This window comes from Tarenaya hassleriana, unplaced genomic scaffold, assembly GCF_000463585.1.
Source record: "Tarenaya hassleriana unplaced genomic scaffold, ASM46358v1 Cleome2, whole genome shotgun sequence".
NCBI lineage: Eukaryota > Viridiplantae > Streptophyta > Magnoliopsida > Brassicales > Cleomaceae > Tarenaya > Tarenaya hassleriana.
This window is the reverse complement of record NW_010965372.1, coordinates 2393604-2406369: the sequence shown is the minus strand read 5'-3', so window position 1 is coordinate 2406369 and position 12766 is coordinate 2393604. Positions and strand designations below refer to the sequence as shown.

Sequence of the window (12766 nt, the reverse complement as noted above, 5' to 3'; positions counted from 1 at the left end):
CAGAAGGGGTGAATCTGGAATAAATTGGAAACGAACCACCAACCTATGATTTTAGGGTTTCTGATGCTTACTTATCATCTGTTAGGTCGGAAATTAAATGCCATTGATTGGAGGATACCTATATATATGTACACGAACAAATCAATTTCCGCCTCTTTCCGGTTCGATCATTTTTATTTTATAACCGTCATAAATCTGAAACCATCGTGATGGAAACACATGTATAAAAGCGATATTGAGTCAGGGTTTACAGCTAAGAACGTTTTAATGTTTGATGCATATTACCAAAAAAAAATGCCGTAATTCATTCACGTGATGTTTAATTATAAACACGCGCGTAAATGTTCATTGAAGAAAAAACCCAATTATTTTTATATTCCTAGTCGATGTATATATATATACCAATGAAATAATCATACTATGTTAACAAAGTGGTTTTGTGTTGTGTGCCTACAGTTGGATTCCTAAGAACTTTTGTTTACTTTATAGACGTGCCATCTATTAATCACCAAATATTCGATTCGGCACTTTAATACTAATTTACCAAACACACACACATATATGTGTGCATATATATACGTTCCCGATTCTTCATGTGATTTAATTTTTATCAGCATCCAATATATTCTCGTAGCCCAATGATTATATATGCTCATTTTTTACTGGGTCCATTTTTTTTTAGGAAAACGTACGTCAGGGGTATTTTTTTTTCTCACCAAGAGTGTAGTAAGAGACATTCACAATTATAGTCTGTGAGACCATTTCTAATGCCGCGAGCAAGTCTTTAATAATGTATGGCTAACGACTGTGTGTGACGAATTGTAAAATTAAAATTCACTCCACAGTCGGCATAAAACTCAAGAGGATGACTCTCTCTGGTCATTATAAATATATACATATCGATCAAATGTCAAAATAGATGTATAAAAAAAAAGGGAAATGGATATTATCCAAACCTATCATAAGACATGGACTTCCTTATGTCTGACGCGTGTCTGTCAAATTTAAGGACCACTTTTACATTAAAAAATTTCACTTTGGTTATGATTTTCTAGTGGTCAGGTGAAATAATAACGACAAACCCCAATCTTATTATGACATATCTTGATTGGACTAACGTTGAGTACCGTACCTTGTGAACCCATTTGGCCATCCTTCAAAATTGTTTGTCCATCAACTCGCTCACATGGATTGCTAATATATATATATATATATATAGGGTAAATGTACAGTTTCTCTGTTCCCCGGATATTTGATCCGACTACATCTTCTAAAAGACTATAGAAATCCATGTGAATACTCCTCCCCAAGTAAAGATTTGAACCCGAATTGGAAATAACTTTGCTTTATTACCTACCGGTTGAGCCCCAATTATGGATAACACATAGACTTCATTCAGGATGTTTATGCTTTGACCATCATACGCTTTTTAGGTGTTTGCATGCACTAAGTGTATCCTTTAGACATTACTAAGAGATGGAGCATCAAACCGAACATTTATCAAAGGTTTGTGGATAGTCGTCTGTTCATATTTTGTAGTGTATGCTTTAATAATTGAGTACACAAACCTATCCATAGATTTTCCTTTTATTTTATCTCATATGATCTGTTGTTCGTAACATAACTTTTGAATATAATGTTAAAAACGAGAAAGGGGCCAAAAGAGGCTAAGATTTCAATCACGGAATTCCCTATTACGCGCTTTCAATTTCTTCACGCTATACAAAAACTCGTAGACAATTTTAAGCAAAGGCATAATTGACATGCAACAAAAACTTATTATTTTAAAATGTCAGACAAACAAAAAGCGAAAAGCAAAAAAGCTATAGTAGTTCATTCGATATATATATATATATACACATATATATGCATTTATATAGGTTAGCTTTACTTCACCTTCACCTTTTCCCTTTGTTTTTTCTACTTTCCCTCTTTTCGGTTCCTTGTTCATCTTGTAATCTCTTTGAAAGCTTCACCAAAAAGAAGTTTTCATCAAAATTATTTTCCTCATATCATATGAATAATTAATTACCTATGTCCATCATTCAAATATCATTCCTCAATATTCTAATGTTCGCAGCCATCTCTTATCAACCCCCGACACTAATTATTTTAAACATTTCAATCTTGAATCTAAATTTATATTTCCAAAAATGTCTTCTACATCGCAAAAAATAATTCAGTTATTTATAACTAAGATACCTACATGATTTTGGTATTGATCCGATGTTGATTTTTTGGGCAGAATATCATGTTAACCCTAATACGATTGAAATATGATCCGAATATATATATATATATATATATATATATATATATATTTGTTAACTAAACTCCCACAAAATTGTGTTAGTAGCCAAATGCAAGTGGACAAAAATGGGCAGTAATGATGTAGCGCCATATAATATGTGGGGGCCGAAATTATTTTGCCCAACATATAGATTGAAATCTCAATTATTAGGAAATGCGACTATGTCTCATCTAATAGGTATCTCTACACAACAATATCATCCTTTTATCATCTTTCATGTGTTTTCTTTTAATATATAGTCATATTGCATACATAGATATATATATTCCATTGATTATTTAATTATTCACAAGTTCCTTCGCATCATATTGTAAGTGAAGCAAAAAAGACGTTAATATTTACGTAATACATGTGTATATCTATTTACACCAGAGATTTCCATAATTTGTGTGAAAAGGGCTTTGTACGTGCATGTTATATATACACACATAATATTAATAATTTTTTCTTAAAGAAATATTGAAATTAACGCATTGGAGCAATTACAAGTTGAATCGGATGTGTTTGGGAAATAGAGAGCAGAGAAGAGCCTCAAAAGAAAAAGAAAGAATGCAATTATGCTTTGTTTAATAATCATCACAAACTTTAAAATAAGTCTATATAGTATATACTATATTAAATATTTTTATTACAAAAAACGGTGCGAATCCCACTTGGATAGGATGATTGCGGGAAAAGAGAAAAATATATAGTTTTATATTAAACTTAATCAGGATATAATTACTGCAATTAATTTTTATTTATAGAAAACTAGATTCCGAAGTGATTGATTAGATTATCCTCACGGAATTAGATTCCATTAAATTCATACGTAATTATAATTTATTGGTAAACCGGTGCTCAAGCGAGATACTATATTTGATGCTGCGTTTATTATTCAAATTGACTCATTTGTAATCAATATATGTATATATATATATTCAATCCTTTATTAATTGAATCAAACACATGAGCGATCCAAACCTGTGGACTATGCTCTTAGTTTTATACAATCAGTCATAGAATTAGACGTTCCACTATATATACAAGCATGCATGCACACACATAAGCAGATATATATGTGCATCATAAAATAAGGGTTTAGGAAATTGAAAATGATATTTCAACTTAATCGCTATAAATTAATGAAAGTGGGATTTGGTTGGAATCTTACTGCCATGTTTTTTGTTCTCTTAAAGATTTTTAATAATTTTTGTTTACAGATATTTAATTGATTGAATCCCGGAATACTAATGACATAAAAGATTAGTGGATGAATTATTTAATATATATCATGGTGAATTGGAATTAAGAAAGAATGATAGAAATGATAAATTTATAAGATTAAAAAAAAAAATAAGAAGAAGAAAGAACGTGGAAATGGGGACGTAGGTGATAGAAGAAATGATGGAATATCCGTTTGTCCTTGACGTGTACCTCGGGTGGTGGAAGCTGACGCTGAAACCGGATTCCTTTTATTTCATCCCAACACCAATCATTTACAAAATATTTTCCATGAATTATTTTTATATTATTATATGTTAATAACACATAAACAATCCTCAATTTCAAATCTAAATTGCAACCGGATTTTATAGCAAACACATAACAGTTTCTTATGTGAAAATTCAAAACATTTTGGATGTGGATGATGAATGGTGTCGATCGTTCATTTTAGAGACCAGATGGTTGGGGTTGAGGATAGGGTTGATTCGGTATGTTGTTTTCCAGCTTTTTTATTGGCTTTATAACCTTTTCCTTCTAACATTTTGTTTTTTGGTAAATATTTATAATTCAAATAAAATATAGTTTCGGGTTGGAATGATGGTTTGGCCTTTGCCTAGTGGGATTTTCTAATCATAAAAACGAGACTTACCCGGCAAAGTAGATCGATAGTGGTGGTGGGCTACCCCTTTATTTTTTATGTTTTATTTTATCTTTTTTTATTCTCCTATACGTTTTTATATTATGTATTTGCATGGGACCCATCAGTCTCCTCGTCCGTCTTCTTGTTTTCCGTATAGACGAACGACTTCACGTATTCACATATATATATATATATATATATATATATATATATATATAAACCTAACATTTCAATCATTATGTCTTTAGCCGAAAACACTCCATTAATAGTGATTATTTTAACAGTCCACCAACCTACCACTTTGCTATTTATATTTAATTGAAACGGAGAATTACTTGAAAAGCATGAATTGATGAACTCTGATTACTTTCATAATACATTTTTTAAAAGTACAAGAAAATCTTTATATATATATATAAAATTCAAAATAAGAGTATAAGAGAGAAATTATCAGTAGTAATTATAGATGAGAAATTATATAAAAACGTTTAAAATTTTTTAGATATATAAAACGTAGAACGATAGACGCTATGGAAAACATAGCTGTCAGGGAGATTTAGAAATGTAATTTAACTGTATGAAAAGAAGCAGGTTTATATGTAAAATGCATAAGAAACGTATTTAGGGCAGTGAGCCAGAAAAAGGAACATTCATTCATGTTTTTAGTTGTTTTAGGTAACGTTCTCTTTACTGTTCTGTTAACTGTTGTAACGTCTGCCGCTATCCGTCACGTTTTCTCTCTCCCTCCTGGCTTTGTCACGTTTGCTTTGCGTGGCAAATTCAATTGAAAGCTCATAGCGGCTCTAACGGAATCCCCATTTCCCGTCGTTATCCCAAACCCCTCTCTTTTATTACATCTCCCTTTGTATGTACGTATGCATACAGATTAATTTGACTCTACGTAGTATTTGGATTCATATGTTTATATTATAACCTCAAGAGACATATAACTTTTGCAAGCTACAAATCACAAATTTGCATGATTTCATACAAATGATTTGCTGTAAAATATCATATGTTTAGCTTCGCTTTCTCTGTCATTATCCGAAAGAATACAGTCTTAAAACGCCATCTTGATCATTGGTAGCAACATAGGATAATTTATTACGACTGTAAAATATTTTAGATCCTATATCAAAAAGGATTTGACGCCATGTGAATGATTGGTTATGTGTTATCTAAAACAGTGAATTAGGGTTCGAAATGGAGTGGCATATATATATATATATGTATGTATATTCTTATATTCCACCATTTTTTTTTACCACAAATTAAAGATGATCGAATTAAAGATAGTAGAGATCGACCAATCTGCTTTTAGTTTTAAAAGACAACCAGTTGATGGCAGAGACGCACCTTAGTTGGGCCCCAGCTAATCACCTAAACAAACACAATCATCACCCAAAATGAGAAAAAAAACCCAATTTATTCATATAATCCATAAACTTGATCGTAATTACTAAACAGGAAAATTATCGTTTATCACTCACTCGCTGCTTTATTCATTGCATGTTCTCCCCTTGACGTGATGCTCATTATAATTACTATAAATTTATAACCAAAATTTGGACACTCTGACGAATTTTAATGAGGATGTAACGTTGGAAATATTGAGTTATTTTGCATCTTCCAAGATAGTTACATATTGTTCCTTCCTGGTCCAATAAAGAGGAAATCCATATATAAGCATTGTGTTGAAATAGTTTATTCGATATTTTAGTCGTTTTTCCCCTTCTATTGAATATGATTGTACCTTACAGTGTGCATCCATATACAATAAATGAACCCAATATCTTTTTGGCCATAATATGGAAGGTTTCATCCTCAATGATTTAAGAGGGTGAATAAGAGATTTGCCCTACATTGTATATATATATATATATACATACATATATGGGCATCTAAATGAGATGAACAGGAACTGATACATGATTTGACATGCCGATCATGGGAAACGATATCGATGTATTATAATCTTATTATACGTCATGCATAATCCACCCAATTAAATTCTCTAGCTCTCCTCTATAAATACCCTCCCGTAACCCTTCCCCCACACAAAGACTAAACAAATCTGTAACCCACAAAAAAAAAAATTAACACATCTTTTCTCTCGCATCGGCTTTCTCCTTCTCGAGAGGATCTAAACCAACCGAAGAAGACGACGAAGAAAGAAATTAAGAACATCGGGAAATGGAAGGGAGAGAATACAACCCAAACATGAACCCACATGCCAACAGGACAGCCTTGGCGTCGGCGCACTCGCCGTGGCATTCTCCGGTCCCGTACTTATTCGGCGGCTTGGCGGCGATGCTCGGTCTCATCGCCTTTGCTCTCCTCATCCTCGCTTGCTCCTACTGGAGACTCTCCGGTTACCTTGACGGCGGTTCCGGCGAAAATTCCACCGGAGAGAGGGACCTCGAGGCCGGAAACGACGCCGAGGCGAAGAAAACTCCGGCGGAGATGCCGGAAAAGTTTCTGGTGATAATGGCCGGTGACGTGAAACCCACGTATCTGGCGACTCCGACGAGCAACAGTAACAGCACGAGTAGGTCTTCTTCGTTCATGGAGACGGAAAAGAGTTGTACTTGCGACGAAGACGACGACGAAGATGAAGAAGAAGAGAAGGAGGGGGAGGGTAGTGATCAGGTGCGGCGGCTGAGCACCGGAGGCAACGGTGAGCCCACCTCTGTCCAAAGACACTGAAAACAGGCAGAGTTGCTTTAAGGATCAGACTAAAAAAACAGAGCATCATCATCGTCACGGGTTCAAATATCTTTGTGAACAGTTTACATACTGTCTGCCCCGGTCCATTCCGGGTCGGGTCGTCATGACCCGATCGGTAACATCACGAGAATCTTATCTGGACGTCACGGCGACGGGAATATTTTCAAGTGGGTTTCGTCTAATTGGATTGTTATCAGAAGGGTTTGATTTAATTAGACGTCAATCTTAGATTGTGTAGAAGAAAAAGCCTCTCTTTTTTTTTTTTTCTTTTGCAAGTTTCCAATTTCGACAGTGTTAGGGCCACGACGGAAAGTCCGGCAAATGTAAATTTCCGAGATTTGACCGGAAGACCCATTTTGATTATATCGCCGGAGAAGACGACCCAACAAATCTATCAAATTCCTATGTTTTTTTTTTTAAAAAAATTTATGTGGGGGTGGTTGAATTGATGATGGTGAGGAAGGGCAGTTACGGGAGAGAGGCTTCTCAGGTGAAAAATGGAATGCGTGGGGGGGCTACAACGGCACGTGTGGAGGCACGTGCCAAAGACAGGCTGATCGAGTTTCCCATGCGGCGAGGAGAGGTTGCCCTTTAAAATTATTATTTTGTATGTACGCTCTTATCGCTTTTATTATCCACAAAATTAACAAAACTTGGAAAAGACGAGAGTAGCCCTGAGCCTTGTACTTGGACATGGACTTTCTTTGATGTACACTTGTCATCCTCAAATTGGGCTTTTATAAACACCAGCTTAAAGCCCACGTTGAGATTGGACTTAAAGCCCACGTGTCTTACAATTTCACGAGTTCACATTGCAGTGGATTCAACCCAGCTATTAGTCCTTTTCAGATGATCACTCCTACATTTAGTGGGCCTCCGGATGAGATCCGGAATTAGATTTTACTGAAACGGTGCGTTTTGCTCCGCTTTTCCTTTATAGTCTGTTAGCTTAGCTCCACTGTATGCGTATGCATGTCATTGTCATACATATGTGTAGGAAGCTTCTCTCTTGTAATCAAGAGTCTAAGACTTGCAAACGATACCTGCGAATGGGTGATACATATATATTTATGCATCGAGGGGTTTATTATATAATATTATTCGTACAAAATCTCATTTTTTTATTTTGGGGGAAAAAAAGCAAAAAATAGTAAGTTTTGATGCACGTGTGGAATGATATGATGAAACATGGACTATACGGAGGTTCATGCTGTGAAGTGCAAGACAAACAAAAACAAAGCAAAACACTTGGGAGGCATAATTGCACTTTTGCAATAATATGGTTCAACGTCTTGTTTGTTAGTTCCCCTCTTCATTGTTTTGTCATCTATATACACATGGATTTATTTATTTATTTGGTAAATTACAAATGTACTTGGTGTCTTTTCAAAGCTTTGTTATCGATAAAGTTTAATCTCTCTCTTCCCTATTTTAGATTGAGACCCATATGGCTCACACTTCCCTCTACCAACCCCCCCTTGAAAACAATAATTTTTTTTTTTTGGGATAAAGCAGTGTGCAGGCTTTGGGAGGAAGACAAAATGGAGAACACTTGAGGCCTTTCACAAAAAACACACTTTGCTTGGACAACAAAGCACACAACCCAACACTTTTCATCATTGTCTCGTCTCTATCCTTTGCCATATCATTGGAGCTTTAATGCTTCTCCCTCAAGGGTCATTTCTATTCTGGTATTTCCTTATTATATATATCCCATGCAATATCCCCTCTATTAATCTTGAAGCTCTTTCTTCTCCTTCTTATTCCCCCAATCATAGTTTCCAACAGAGAAACCTCAAAACACTTCTCTTCTGTTTGCAAATCATTTGTCTCTTGCTGACGTTTTCTTTTTAATCAAGAATATATATCATCGATATCTATTCCATTTTGCACAGACATTCCTGTAAGGTACACAACCAACAAGAACAACGATGATATCTTCGAGCAAGATCCTCGTGGCAGTCCCTTTAGCCCGAGAAGAGAGCAAAAACTTGTTGTCTTGGGCCATCAATTCTATAGCTAAGCCAAGCGACACCATTGTAGCGTTTCACGTTCTCGGTTAGCATACTTTCTCACAACTGTATATATCACGGTTACAATCTGAATTCTCGTGACAAAAACATATCTATAACGAATTGGAGAATGAATGCATGCAGTGGGTGAAGAACCGAGAAATTTTCCACTGAAGAAGAAGAAGAGAGCTCAGATTCGCCTTGCAAAAGCCCATGTTATATCGGTGCTTGCAGAGTTCACCCGCAGCTGCCACTCCAAACAGGTACTCACTGTAGATTCTATATTTTTGTTTTAACAGAGCGTTAATCCTTAACGCGCGGCTCTTCAGGTGAATCTGGAAGCGAAAGTAGGATTTAGCTCAAGTGTCGGAAGAGGCCTTGTCGACGAAGCCAAGTCCATTTCCGCACACTATCTTCTTCTCTCCCGCCCCACCAACCATGATTTCAGGTAAGGAGTTGCTTCCTCTTCAAGTTAATCCCCATTGATTTTTGTAAGAATCACACATACTTGTATCTGTCTCAGAATTTCCTTCTGGTTGGAAATGTACTTGATCATAGAGAACGGTCTTATTATAGTCCATAAATTTTTTTGTAATATCTTGGTATAGGAAATCACTTGGAATCACCAAGTATGCGACAGAGTTTGCACCGCCAGATTGCGCTGTTATCTTAGTGGGAAGACAGAAGAAACGTCAGAAAGATTCCTTCTCCGACTGTACTTCTACCATTCCTAAAGGTTAGATGGCACTCGAGAAGTTTGAGTTAATCCAAAATCTATACAAAAAACAAGGATCTCATTGTCTGATGGCGTTGTTTGGACAGAGATAAAGAGGGAAAGTTCTTCTCCAAGGAGCGTGTGGAGTGCCCTCGAGAGAGACTCGGTCAATAGCTCGAGCGACGACGCTTCCAGTTTCACCGGTTCTACATCCTCCACTAACTTCCTTTCTTCAGTGGATAAGCCTAAACCTAAGCCATTGTCTCCGTACAGACTCATATCTTCTTTAATATCGAATTCTCCTATGAGAAGATGGAGAGGAAACTACTCTAAGAAGAACCCTAAACCCCAGCCTTTGATGCGCTGCTTCAGCTATGCCGAGATCTCCAAAGCCACGAATGAATTTCATGAAGGTCAGATCCCAAACCCTGTGATTTGTTTGGATATTTTTGTCTGTTTCTAACGAGCAGTTGATCTGAGTTTCAGACAACATAGTAGGCGTTGGAGGGTACTCTGAAGTGTACAGAGGAGATCTCTCAGATGGAAAAAGAATCGCAGTGAAGAGATTGGCGAAAGACAACAGTGACATGAACAAGGAGAAAGAGTTTCTTACAGAACTCGGCATAATAAGCCACGTCTCTCATCCCAACACGGCCAACCTCTTAGGCTGCTGCATCGAGAGAGGTCTCTATCTCATCTTCAGCCTCTCAGAGAACGGCAACTTGTACTCAGCCTTGCACGGTAAATACCCGTTCGATATTCTGTAGAGCGAAAATAGGTATTTCTGATGGGCAAATGTATGAAATTGTTTTGGTTTTGGACTGTGAAAAATCGGCAGAGGACAATGAGGGATCGCTTGATTGGCCGATTCGGTATAAGATCGCAGTGGGAGTGGCTCGAGGGCTTCACTATCTCCATAAACGCTGCAACCACCGAATCATTCATCGCGACATCAAAGCCTCTAACGTTCTCCTTGGACCTGACTATGAACCTCAGGTGAAGAAAAGCAAAAACAAAAATAATTTCTTGGGACGCAAGCAAAGTGTTTCTCCGCGATAAGAATCGTGAAGATAAGAGGTGTTATTTATAACCATACGTATATATATATATATGTAAATCAGATAACGGACTTTGGATTAGCCAAGTGGCTGCCGAACAAATGGACACACCACGCGGTGATGCCGGTGGAGGGGACGTTCGGATATCTAGCGCCTGAGTATTTCATGCACGGCATTGTGGACGAGAAAACCGACGTCTACGCCTTCGGTATTCTTCTCCTGGAGATATTAACCGGTCGAAAACCGGTCGGTTCCTCCCAGAGACACCTTCTCTTGTGGGTACGTATATATGTGGTTTTTGTTCAACATAGCATGGTGTATAAAGATGGTGGAAATGAGAGAGCGGATGATACGAACAGGCGAAGCCGATAATGGAGACAGGAAAGACGAGGGAGTTGGCTGATCCGAAACTCAAAGGCAGATACGACGAGCAACAGATTCAAAGGCTCATCCTCACCGCTTCCCATTGCGTTCATCAATCACCCATCTTCCGACCCTCCATGACCCAGGTATACGTGGATCTAACTTTAATTTCCATCGGTCGGTCCAATCATTTAAATAAACTAGCTAGTAATGGCAAAGTGCTGTTGAAAGGTGTTGGAGTTGCTGACGTGTGGGAACGAGGCTGATATCGGCAATACTTGGAGGATATTGCCAAAGCAAAACAATCCTCGAGAGGAAGAAATGGACGATTATTCCATGATTTTAGGATACGACGTTCCCTTTGACTATTGTTTCGATTCCGTATTTTAAGCTCTCTCTCTTCTTAGTTACCTGAAAGCATATAATATAATACACACATCCACATCCACTGATATTTGTCTTGTGATTTGTTTTTTTTACTTGTAATAATTTTTGAGATATTAACATAATATAAGGTCTAATACAAATAAAATACATCTGTTTTGGTAGTGACTTATGAAGATGAAACACCATTAGGTGCATGAATCAGTGAGGCAGCATTTAAGACGCGCTTTTATGTCAAATGAAACAGGGGATTATCCATTACGCGGCCGGAGCATTAATTTAGTCGTTTGGCCCTCTGCTTTTCATTTAATATTGCCCTTTAAAGGGAAAAAAACAACGCACGATGAAACTAACAAGTTCATCTTATTTGAATCGGTTCATGCATCGTACATCAAAGAGATCATATATAGTAGCAAAAACGTACATAGAGGAAATTGTGTGTTTATGAATTGTTTCCACGAATTAAAAAGATGTACAGAGATCCAAGTAGACGGGTGGACCGCAGAGGGGGAAGCCCGTGGGACGGTGGTGCACGTGGTTAGGATGTGGTCGGGCCCTCCATTTGTCCGCCTCCAGCCAGCCCATGTTGGACCCACTTGGCCCACGTGGCAACTGTTTTCCTTTTTTGTTTTGCTATTTTGACCGAGTTGTAATCCGATATTTAACTATTTTGTCGGATAAAATGCTGACATTGATTGTTATTAACGCATCGTCGCGTTTAAATTAAGGTTCTGGTCCAGTATTAGTATAGACAAGCTTTTTGCAATTTTATAATACACAAACCTAAAATTTCCAAAATATATAAAATTTTCATGGGAAGAGAATGATGAAGTGGGAGGGTTCAAAGTATCATTAGAGAGAGGTTGCCTCTTCCATATGGGGCCCAAAGAAAGTGTAGTGAACCGTGAGATGGGTAGAATTGAACCGGCAACGGTTATGGGAGGCTAAATAAGGGAAACCACGTACACGGTACATCTAAGGTACTGTCAAATTTCTGCTTTATATTGGTATTATTATGGTATTTTGTGAACCACTATTTTTTTCTCTCTCTCTTTTTGCAGAATCTTGAAGACGGTCCAAAAATATCAAAGCCTAAAAAACGCCCTTACAGTGAGGTTGATGACCCACTTGCCCCTCTGCCTTTGTCCGATTGTCGATAACTATACTTTTATTTTATTTTTTCCATGTCTTTATATAACAAATCGAATGGTAATCTTGATAAATATGAAAGTGTTTGGCTTCTTCCACTTTTGAACTGTGGTTTTACTAGGTTACCATAGTTTACACCATTGTCCGTCCCCATATAATTGGACTATAGATATACATACATATATGTATGTATAGGGAAAG

General features: G+C 37.0%; 2 protein-coding genes across 2 annotated transcripts; both read left to right on the top strand.

The window, feature by feature from the left end:
* The first annotated feature begins 6193 nt into the window (after positions 1-6193).
* LOC104811814 (protein GLUTAMINE DUMPER 3) lies at positions 6194-7555 on the top strand. Its single transcript, XM_010538637.2, has one exon. The coding sequence runs from the start codon at positions 6351-6353 to the stop codon at positions 6861-6863; it is 513 nt and encodes a 170-aa protein (XP_010536939.1). The 5' UTR covers positions 6194-6350; the 3' UTR covers positions 6864-7555.
* A 1034-nt stretch (positions 7556-8589) lies between these two features.
* LOC104811813 (probable receptor-like serine/threonine-protein kinase At5g57670) lies at positions 8590-11558 on the top strand. Its single transcript, XM_010538636.2, has 10 exons — positions 8590-8942; positions 9041-9159; positions 9226-9344; positions 9505-9632; positions 9719-10024; positions 10098-10352; positions 10450-10607; positions 10733-10948; positions 11029-11178; positions 11264-11558. Exons 1-10 carry the CDS (start codon positions 8816-8818, stop codon positions 11420-11422), a joined length of 1737 nt encoding a protein of 578 aa, XP_010536938.1. The 5' UTR covers positions 8590-8815; the 3' UTR covers positions 11423-11558.
* Positions 11559-12766: the final 1208 nt, after the last annotated feature.